Source organism: Sebastes umbrosus, chromosome 2 (genome assembly GCF_015220745.1).
Source record: "Sebastes umbrosus isolate fSebUmb1 chromosome 2, fSebUmb1.pri, whole genome shotgun sequence".
NCBI classification, from domain to species: domain Eukaryota; kingdom Metazoa; phylum Chordata; class Actinopteri; order Perciformes; family Sebastidae; genus Sebastes; species Sebastes umbrosus.
Genome location: NC_051270.1, coordinates 21231905 through 21243804, shown reverse-complemented (window position 1 = coordinate 21243804; position 11900 = coordinate 21231905). Strand labels below are relative to the sequence as shown.

The window sequence follows — 11900 nt, the reverse complement described above, 5'->3', positions numbered from 1 at the left end:
ATTCCAGCACGTGGGACATGGTCTGCACTGATCCGCAGCTGCATGCGTCTTCTGTTGTGTAGTTCCAGGCTTTCATCAGTGCTTCGCACCTCCCCTGCTCCATGCGAAACATGACTAAGGTCTTTAAAAAAGGCATTGTAGTAGTCCATGTGTAATGATAAACAGCATGAATAATTTTGTGTCTTGAAATGACAGACCAGGCTTCATTTTGGTAATGTTTCTAAAAAAAAAAAACTAAAACATGATTGAACAAGCATTTATCTGGTATAGACTGTAGTTTTAATCTATTTTAACTGTGGAAAAATATTGATGCCAAATCACTACCAGTAATTAAATGTAAACTAATGGCCTAATTGGTGATATTTGACCAAATTAATTACAGATACATGAGGTGGTCTAATGTTGAGATTAATATAATAAATAGAAAATAATAGAAGAATAAAACCAACTACCCTACCTTGGTTTCTAGGATCTCCAAGCTAGGCAGATCATAGCAGAGCAGAGCTCCCTCGCTCTGCTCTCTTTGGCTGCTCATCTTTCATTTCTGGTGCAGAAGTCATCTCACCCAACCACACCATTGGCCCATCACCACCATCAGTCTGACAGGGATTGGCTTTGAAAAATGTTTATCTCAGTGAATCTGATTATCATAGCTCAAGTCCCACTGGCAGAAGGAAAAAACAACCAAAATACATGCACAAAAAACACATGAACAAATGCCACGCTGAAAATGTATTGAAAGAAAATCATCGGTAGTTTAAGCAAATGCTCAAAAATGATAACATGCTGTAATGTTTACCATGGCCACTTATGTCACAGGCCATTCATATATTACACATATAAAAATGAAAAGGATCCACCAGTCTTGTTTACACTGTTTTGTGGTACAAGCTGTGGTTCTTGAAGCTTTTTCATAAGAAGCCCTCGGTATTCACTCAACTGTTTTGACCTACAATATTTCATAGTGACCTCTGGGAATGTAATAACTCAACTGATTCAGATTCGTGGTATAAGGTCATAGTAAGAGGAGCTGGCCAAGGTACAATTTCTCCTGACAGACTCTTAATCTGTCATAGTTATTGCTGTGGGTATTGCATGACAGTTCATGTTCTCTCATCATCTTCTCCGCTGACCTTCATGTTTCATTTGGTCAGCTTCCTCTTCCTCAGGGCGTGTAATATTAATATATTGTTCTGCTGTTTATTTAAATGGAGACCATTAAGTTCAGGGTTTTGGACGAAGATGCATAGGCCTCAGCTTTGTCTCTGACAGTGTCCCGGAGGCTTACTTTGTATGCACTCAGACATCTGTAAAGGGTGTGCTGTCAGCTCGGTACGAGACAATGTACCCATATCTAAAGAACATTACTGCAACTCTCATTTTCTATTTTAAACTGATTTCCATGGCACTGCACATTCATCTGGTGTTAAAGGCCAGAACAAACTATTCCACTTTATTCTGACTTTGTGAGACATCTGAAAATGCTAATTTAGTTTGTCCAGAATAGGCTTATGTGCTCTCCTTATTTTACGGAATAGCCTAATAAGACTGTGGTCAAAACTTGCAAAGCTTTTAGATATGCTTTTGATCTTTTTTTATCTACATGACTTTAGATGTGGGATACACTTTTGTCAAATGAATTCCAAGACAGTGTGGTGTATATAGCTGTAAAATACTAAAATAAATGTTATGAAACTAGACAAATTCTCTATTCTTGTGAAAAGCAGTAGCTACTTATATTTTGCGCAGTAGCCTAATCGATAATTTAAATGCTGTAAATTGCCATGTATCCTTTTGAATCCCTCTGAATTTCTATGTGAGTGAAGGGAAAACTACTACTGTATCTGGTCAAGGAAGACCAGTAAGTTGGATTATTTAGCTTTAGGCTGCACCGCTTTTACCTTCTTTTGACTGCGGTCTACAGAGAAACTTGGTCTTTTTAAAACTCCACTGTAACTGGTTTTAGATCTTGGCCTCCCACTGAGCTCCTCTTCCAGAGAGCCAAACAGGAATCCCTCCTGGCTGAAGATATTTAGACTCACAAAGCCACAGGGTCTGTTAGACCGGTTGATTTCCAGACTGAGTTCTCCCGCATTCATGAAGATGAAATGAAACTAACTGAAGTCTTGGAGCAGACTAACATTAATTTGTGCTCGTATTATCTTCAAATATGGCCTTTCAAAAAATGTAGATGGTGCTGTTTCTGTCGACTGTATCTTTGTGGAGAGTTGTCTCTTCTTCTGTCTGAAGTGCATGCCTTCTCTGTGACTGATTCCCCACTGAACATTCACTCTGTTCCACTTTGTGCACGGAGGCTTTCCTGAGAAAAATATTCTCAAAGCCATATAAAAAGGAAATGCGATTGGGAACCTTTTTTCTTGGTTGTGGCGTGACACTAATTTACTTCCCCTCACACTTCCAAGGCAATTAGCTTTGAAGCTTCTCAGAAACTATTCTTGCCCAAGTCGATAGCTAGCATGGCAAATAAGAATTTAAGCAGGTCCATTGGGCGACAGCTGATAAATATATCAAATGAGGTTACAGCGGGAAAGAAAACCTAAAAGAATAAAGAAAATATAATTACTTACCAGTTATGCCGGGTGCCTGGCCCTTCATTACTGGCCAGTGGTAGCATGCAAATTCATTGCTGATTGCCTGTGAGTTGATGAGCACAACACTGCAGTGTTATCCAAACATCTGTGGAAAAGGGATGTTGAGCACTTGGCAGATAAACAAGTGATGATTTTTAATTTATCGTCATGACTGACACCCACTATGAATGATGTGATCCTACATTACCAGCTATTTTTTTCTGACAAAGTTAGAACGTAGATTTCTGTATAATTAATGTAATTTCTGAGGAAGACTCACTTGAAAGGGTCGGGGCTCCAATCGGTAAAAAATATGATGTCATGTACTTCTGTGCACCAAGCAGGATTCAGCAACATTTGAATTAGAATCTGATGACAGTTAATGGGTTGTTTGGTTACTGTCAATCAAATCTAATCAAACCAGACACACACACACAAGCAGTTTAGCTCAATTTTGTGCTAAACTTTAATAATAAATAACACTTAAAGATGTTTTTGCATCCCCCGTCGGGAGCTGTGAATGGGGAGGTTGCGTCAGGAAGGGCATCCGGCGTAAAACCTTTGCCAAATCAAACATGCGGATCATAAAATCTGATCCACTGTGGCGACCCCTAACGGGAGCAGCTGACAGACAAACAATGTTGCTGGGCTGTATCCAAAATCACTCCCTATTCACTATATAATGCACAATATTTACTGTCTGCCTTTTTATTTGAGTGGTCAAATTCTGGGTGTGAAATGTATCCACTACACAGTAACGTCAAAAATCCCCACAATTAAATGAAAAAAGGGGCTTTCTGCTAATAATCACACAATGAGTCACATTTTATAGATGTGAAAATCACCAGTCGTGCGAATCTATACCTGAAAGTGATGACACAGAATTAAAATAATCTATAAGTGTCTGAAATCTCAATTTACTGCTCACCATAGAGTAAATTACCAGGTAGGAAGTATTGAATGAACAAATGATGGAGTGATTGCAGACAAAGTTAAGGAAGTAAATGTTGGTGTTACTATCTTTTCAATGAAGCTCCTAACTACAATGCAACAGTTATATGTATTGAGACTTCCCCCCTGGGTGTCGCAGCCTCCCCTCAGTCAGCATGCCTGCTGTGCCTCCACCATGGTATTCCAAACTCCAAAGCTCATATCCATATGATTAAGTTCTGAAACAAAACTCACCAGTAAATTGAGAGCTTTTCTTTTGGAGGGCTCATCTGATTTTCCATTACAACCCCCTTCCAGAAATTTCACCTTCCCAGAATTGCCTCCTTCAGGATTTGCACCATTATTGTAATGGAGGGCTTTTATAACACAGTGGACCACCCCGGAAGAAATGGTTATACTTTTGGTAAGGACACAATATGTAAACTGGAGTAATGACCAGACTAATGACTCTTATAAAATATGTTTTTAACACATCTGTGTCTTTTTTTTTTGGTTTATATAAAATAGCCTAGTCCTCAATTAAGTAAATTCAACAGTAAAGTAGTGTGTTCATGTGATGTGAAGGATATGGGTTTAATTCAATGACTATAGAGTAATGGGAACAATCTCACTGTTATACAAGGAAAAAAAAATGACTTAAAAATTAGGACAAGCTCAATTGTAGCCTACATCATGAGTGTACTGTGCTCTAGAAAAAAATCACTGGCTTATTTTACGATAGATTTTGTACCAAATTATTTGGGAACACTGGTTCACGTGGGCAAACATCTACACAAAACAGACACAGAACTCCTGAGGTGATCATCCTGCACACAAATTAAGCATACACATAATTAAAACATTTATTGCAGTAGCTGTATACCTGTAGAGTAGTAACAAGGATTAACTGTTTCAGTATCTGTGATGTCAAACACCCTCACAACTGACAAACATACTGCGATAAGCAAATCACTCCATCCCACTTAACTTCTTTATATTGTGACATAAATATGAAAGTGCTTTACAAACTGAATGTCTCCTTAATGCACAAATCAACTCTATTCCAACAAAATAAAATGACACAAAAATGATCAAGTTAATTTTTAAAAGCTATATCTTTTAGCATGCTATTCCATTGTGTAATTTGCCTTCCATGCTGTGGAATAAAACAAACTTTTTCAGACAGTGGAATGACAGATGATCTTTCATGGTTGACCCATTATCTGCACATGCCTTTGTGTTTTTCTTCAGTACCAACTACTTGATTTTGTACTTTAATATCTGTGTGATTATGTCTCTAAATTTGGCAAACATTCAATGCAAAAGGCATTTGATTATCAGACAGGATAGTCTTTGTAGCCAACATGTTCTCGCCATTTAAATAAGCATAATTCAGTGTTTGAAGAAACATCATGAAGGCACAGTGATTAAAGTGTTATCTTAACCTCTGATTTCTTACGTATGGAAAATAATAGTCTGTGTGGAAATAATATATATACATATGCCAATAAATTGCAGGTACTACTGAGGGATTGCACTCAGTTAAATCACAATTTGAATAAAATCTATACAGTAATAAGATCAACGTTAGATAAAACATTTAGCCATTTACAAATATATTGCTATTTAATTGTACGGAACACTTTCAAAATCAGTTTATAGAGGAGAGCTTTCAGAGCTTTTCATTTTTATAATGCACATATTGAGCACTGACATCCTTCATACAAAATGTTTTTTTTAAAAAAAGGTTTGCCTGTGGTTTTGCAGTACTTGAAGAAAATCATTATGAAATATGGGCAACATTGAGTATATTATGGGATGGGAATTTGTTTCAAAATCAACCGTCAGGTTTTTAAAGAATTGGGTAAAAGTTTTCTTGTTGTACATTATGCCACATTTAGATCTTTGTCCAGTTGAAATCCCAAATCCTGATGACAAGCCATTATGATGACAACAGCCAAGAACTGTCCTATTCACTGTGGTTATTACGGGTACATGATAGTGGTTAATAAGTCTTATTTACAAACACACAGACAATGACAGAATAAACAAGTGTCCACTAACAGTGTTATTAGAACAACACTTTCTGAAATGTAATTCCATTTTCTTTGATTGTGTTGATTAATATAGTCCTGAACAACTCAATAACAACCACACCACAAATATTTGTATATACTGGTCAGCCATGGTATTTTTTTTTTTTTTTTTCTTGTAATTTGTTTTCAATTTCTCCATTTTACGTATGTCCATCCTCCACTTTGTCCAAATCACACATGAAGTGGACAGAAAATGTTACGTTGAAGAAATCCATGGAGGTTTATAAAAAAAGAGAGGTTTCCTCAAGAGCAATAGTAAAGTTGAATTGTAGAGAACACAGCATAAGCACTATAGTTTTGTGGCCTACATAGTACATGTGGCTATCACACTGCAGAAGCATCAACTTAAGTGGGAAGAAATGAAACAAGAAAGAAAACAATAGGACAGGAGGGGAGCTCAGGTGGACGTCTCAGAGCACAGAAGCAAAGTCCGTCTTATAGCTGCTGGTCCTTGGGGCTGTCTGGGCAGGAGGCTGGCTGGCAGGACTTCAGACTCACCAGTGGAATATCAGCCATGCCACTGCTGGTGAAGTGTCCCTCTCCGCTCCCAAACTGCTTCCTGTCAGCAAAATGCTCTGACCGCCCACCCTCATTTTTCCAGGTTCGGGTCAGAGTATGTCCATTGAGAAGTTTTTCCTTGGGACCCCACTCCCTCTGAGACCCAAAGCTAGACACGGGTGACTTGGGCTGTTGGTATGTTCCCAACGTCTGGGGCATCCAGCAGTTGTCTGAATGTCCCAGGACTAGGCATTCCTGTGTGCACATCTCTGTAGCTTCCACTAGACCACGAGGTCCCAGGGGGCCATCTACAGGAGAGGAAAAAGGAAAAAAAAATAACAGGTAAAAATATATTGAGATCAGCAATAATAATTACGTCATTACACTGTTTCTTACAGTCCTATACATGACCAAATAGAATAGGACTGAAACGGATACTGTCACTCTCAGATGTTTGTATCACAGTGGATTTAATTCTTCATACAGGATTTGCATACAATTCAACAATTTCAATGTCATGTACCTGCAGAGAACATTATAGTTCTCTCTAATGAGTTCTAAATTAAAAAAAGAAATCATACAAAGCCAAAAATGTTATAAAAACACAATGATACAATATAAACGTGTCACTGCAGATATAGTATGACTGACCTAGATCCACGTATTGCCATACAACGGTTTGTAATATATCTTACGAAAAAGTTATTCTTCCTTTTTCGTTTGTTTTCCTACGAATGTCCAGCAACACGTGTCAATTTCTGCTAATTACATGCATACAGTCTTTTTAAAATAAACTTCCATCTTCACAGGAAACAATTACCTTAGGATTAGGCAACAAAACTACTGAGTCAGGTTTAGGCAACAAAATTACTTAGTTAGGCTTAGGAAAAGGTCGGGTTTGGCTAGAAATAACACTAGCTTTACTTAAGTAGCCTACGTACAGTAAGTAAAAATTAAATAAATGACAAAGACAAAAAAATCAATGTTGTTCACACGGGACACGAACGCCGGTCTCCTGGGTGAAAGTCCGGTACTTTTAGCCCCATCCATCAACCCCGACCTCCTCCTTATACTTCCTGGTTAACAATTACTTGGATTACATACAAATTGAATTTGTGGGACATATAGAAATTACAGTGCATTACTTTCCGTAGGTATAGCTACGAACGGTATGTGAGACCAGCCTGTCTAGCTGGCATCAGCCAACGCATTCTTTTCTCCAAATCTAAAATAAACAACATTGTCTTAGAAATAGTATTTCATGTCTTTAAAATTTCTGATCTTGCAGTACAATATCTACCAATATCTATTATTGATGTTATGTTTTGGCACTCACTTGGTTAAAGTTAGGAAAATTGGTCTTGGTTAAAACATTTGCCGCTGCCTTGAAGGACAAGACAGAACTGTATCTTTTATGTTTACCACTTTATTAGATACACCTGCTACCTGCTGAAATGTGACTTTGACCGTGGAATGATCGTTGGGGCCAGACGGGTGATTTGAGTATCTCAGAAACTGCTGAGGCCCTGGGATTTTCATGCACAGCAATCTCTAGAGTTTACAGAGAATGGTGTGAAAAAACACATCCTGTGAGTGGCAGGTCTGTGGGCTTGTTAGTGAGAGATGTTAGAGGAGAATGGTCAGACTGGTTGAAGCTGACAAGAATGGAACAGTAACTCAAATAACCACACTTTACAACAGTGTTATGCAGAAAGAGCATCTCTGAATGCACAACACGTCAAACTTTGAAGTAGATGGGCTACAGCAGCAGAAGACCACAGTGGTTTACATTCCTGTCGGCTAAGAACAGGAAACTGAGGCTACATTGGCCACGGGCTCTCCAAAACTGGACAGTAGAATGCAGATGGTCAGAATTTGGCTTAAACAACATGGATTAAGGAATCGTTACTGCCTTGTGCCAAAGGTTCAGGCTGGTGGTGGTGTAATAGTGCTGGAAATATTTTCTTGACACACATTAGGTCCTTTAATACCAACTGAGCATCGTTTCACCTGAGTATTGTTGCTGATCATTTACATCCCTTTATTGCCACAGTCTACTCATCTTCTAATGGCTACTTCCAGCCAGATAACGCACCATGTCACAAAGCACGTCATCTGAAACTGGTTCCGCCAACACAATGAGACAATGAGGCATTATCTCAATCCAATAGAGCACCTTTGGCATTTGGTGAAACGTGAGATTTGCAAATGAAGGCGCAGCCAATAAATCTTCAGCATCTGAAGCTCTCGTATCAACATGGACCAGATCTTAAGGAATTTTTCCAGCACCTTGTTGAATCCATGCCACATAGAATTCAGGCTGTTCTGGGTGCCAAGTATTAGAAAGGTGTACCTAATACCTAAGTGGCCACTGAGTGTAATGCCAAAACCACAATATTTCCCTAACCGTAACCAGTGTTACTGATGCCTAACCACACGCATGCCAGGCATCACACAAACCCCAATCTCTGGTGTCAAAGTCCTTTATACGCCCAACATTCACCCCTTCCATCTCCCTATGACTTTTCTTTGGTACAAAAACAAAGTATTTCATTGAATTGGAAACCGTTGTGGTTAAAGCAGCAATTATGCCTCCTTTAAAATGTATTGGTAACAAATTAGTAGTATAGAAATATAATTTCTAGGAGACAGGGTTGAAATAAAAGTACCCCCGGTCAGTTCAAAATGGAAGTGAACACCGTTTGGCAACATTCGTTAAACCCTTTTAGGGATTTAATTTCAATAAAGAGCTAAGCAAAAAATCTGAACTGGCATCAGCTGGTTGCACTCATTGAGGCTCTCCAGCTCACATATGAGGTACATAGGTCATGAATTTAGAGAGCTGGATTCAGTGGACCAACCAGCAGGCTGAAAAATGAATGAGCCGTGCTTTTGGGAGCTTCGAGAGCGTGGGGGGTTATAGATCTTGAGGAGGATGAAAGGATGAATGCGTTCTCTTTGAGCTTTGTCATTTGAATCCATAGAGACATTAACAGTGCCTACATAATACACTGTAAATAGACTGATGTGCAGCCTAAGAGATGGTACTAGGCTGCAGTGATGTGGGCTGATATTCTCTCAGTAATTAGGAGACCCAAACAAGTGAACTTTCTGCATTTCATTATCTTGTTCTATCATTTAATCTCAAACTTTTAAATAAGATATATAAGAGATAGTTTGACACTATTTCCTGCATATAGTTGCTGTAAGTGTACAAAACACACACAATGAAAGCCCTATCAGTATCAATACATTTTCAGACACTGGAAATCTATAATTTTGACCAATGTATTATGTCAATAGGAAGGCTGTTTCAGTGTATGTAAGCTACAACGACACATGCTCACTATTGCTTGAGTATAAATGATGGATGTAACTCTCTTCAGTAGAAATCATTTCTCAGTAGAATGTATCTTAATCCCTTTCCTCAAAACCAAAGAAAGAACTGTCGGAGGTCAATTTGCATCACAACAAATCATCAGCGGGACATTCATCTCTAACTCCTTGCTACCGTCTGGCTACTCGTCTGATGAACATGCATCCTCATTCAGACATGAAAAATCAAAGTGTTTCAGGTGGCATTTGTTTTAATATCATTTGATAGAAAAGCATGCATAATGCATGAAATATAATGCAGCTCTGCTATTTGAAGGATTCTTCTCCTTTGAATTGCTTTTTTAAAGAAGCAACCAATTCTGTCTATGTTTGTAAATCAAGCTTCAAAGGGTAATGCATTCATCTGTTTTTGTCCTAAAAGAGAAAATGATAACTATTTGTCCTAATTTGTCCCTTTGCTTCACAAAAAGCTAATTGGCTGGTGGCTAAGTTCTGCAATATTTCAAAGGGCTTTTTATAACAACTCCTGCCTGGACCTGTTATTCTCCTTGTTAGTTTAAAATTAGTTTGACAATTTGAGTGTTTTTTTCACTAAGAGTTAGCTTATTACAGGAAAAAAAGTATTAGAAAGTATCGGCTAAATCGTGATAACGGGACATGAATGACCAGCTGATTGTAACGTGAAAGTGAAACTTAACGCATGGGACACAAACAGAGGTCTTCTGGATGAAAGCCTTGTGTATGTTGGACCCATCCACCTCCCCTCCCGCTCGCCCGCCCTGTGTCTCTTTTGCTCTTTAAACTACGTCACCAAAGCACTTTCCCTGAGCGTTTAATATTGACATGGATGGGTTTACATTGTAGTTAATGGAAAGCCCGGTGTGTCTCCCGGTGTGTCTCGGTATTTGACGTCCTGGGAATGAGAATGGGCTGAAAAGTTCAACCTGCCGCTCAGGGTCAAACTTGGGAAGAATTGAAGCTTACCAGAAAACCTTCCTTTGTTGCTATGCATTAAATGTGAATGCAAATACTCTATAATATTTTTTTTACTTTTGTTGTTTAAGTTGGAAAACATTGGCTTGGCACTCTCAACAAACCCAATGAACCTTGTCAAACCCTTTTATAGCGTGTCTACAGCCACAGTGTATGTGCTGTTTTTAGTGTTTTACCACACTCCACCATAAGGATTAATTAAATAAGAAAATGTCCAAAAAAAAAAAATGTAACGCTAGCTTCAATGCCAGTTCTAAATGTATTTGTAATGTGATTTTTAAGTACAGAGTTAGTATTCTTTTTTTTTTTTTTTACATTTTTCTTATTATCTTATCTTTTAAAGCCCATGATTTGTTAACTATTTTACAAATTATAAACCGGCCTCAAAGCTTTTAATGGAGTTGAGTCAACACACTCCTCTGATGCAGTCTCAATAAAAGATGAACAACATAAGCTTAAAAAGGTGATATTGATTGCAGGGCTGCTGTATCAGATCTCATTACAGTACATTGTATATCGTGGCCACCCCTTGCATATAAAATCTACAGGCCGCAAAGTTAATGCAACTCAATATGTGTTAGCAATTAAAAGTGTTTTCACTAGGAGAGGAATCCTTTCCTGTTCCTATGCTTCTTCATATCCTCCAAATGCAAATACAATTATGAAAGGGGGAAGAAAAGAAGACAAAAAATTGTATTTTACCTATTGGCTCATTTGCCAAGTTTTTATGACAGGGTTTTTGTGGGTCATTCATGTGTAAGACAATATGAATGCATGTAATTGTAGTTTAAAAAAGATCATGTGTAAGCCATGCTGGCACTGGGTTCTGGCTTTGACAGCACATTTGGATATATGATGTGAAGAAAGCCGGGGCCCGAAGAGAGAGTCAGTCACTCTTCTGCATGAATATGGAGTCCATCACAATAACAGGCACTCATAATTGGCATGTGGGAAGTCTAACCAAGACACACATTATCATAGTTGCAAGGAGAACCACAGAGAGCAATAATACATGGTACCCGGGAGACAGTAAGATGAATTCCTCAAATGAGATTGTAGACGAGTGAGTAGACATCTGGGGAGCTGTTACGGGAGAGAGATGGAAGAAAGGGAAAGGACCGTGCACATGTAGATGGTGTGCAGTGTTGAGCAGAGGAACGATTTTCAGACCTACCATTTATGTGGCTATTTGCTGTGTTTGTATCGTTATGCAAATGATTATAATGAAGGCATGATAATGGTGATGTCACTGATGTCATTTCTTCCAACTTTGTAATCATGGGGTACTTGAAAAATAATATAAATGTAGAAAAGAAAACCTGACTGATTTGTTAATCACAATATATCTGTATGTGGTATTAGCAGTTTGTGTATTGATTACAACAGAATTAGGTGACTGTAATGTCCATATTTCTTTTTTTTTGCAACAAAAGCAGAGCCAGCCATTAATCAAGGG

General features: G+C 38.3%; 1 protein-coding gene across 4 annotated transcripts in view; it reads right to left on the bottom strand.

Annotated features, from left to right (window-relative positions):
• Positions 1–4370: 4370 nt before the first annotated feature.
• LOC119503285 (protocadherin-9) overlaps positions 4371–11900 on the bottom strand; it is a 227329-nt gene continuing 219799 nt past the window's right edge. For all 4 annotated transcript variants that reach the window (XM_037794989.1, XM_037794991.1, XM_037794990.1 and 1 more), the window contains one exon: positions 4371–6423. In XM_037794989.1, the coding sequence (XP_037650917.1) occupies positions 6053–6423 (371 nt within the window). In that variant the 3' untranslated portion in view covers positions 4371–6052. The remainder of the gene's footprint in view (positions 6424–11900) is intronic.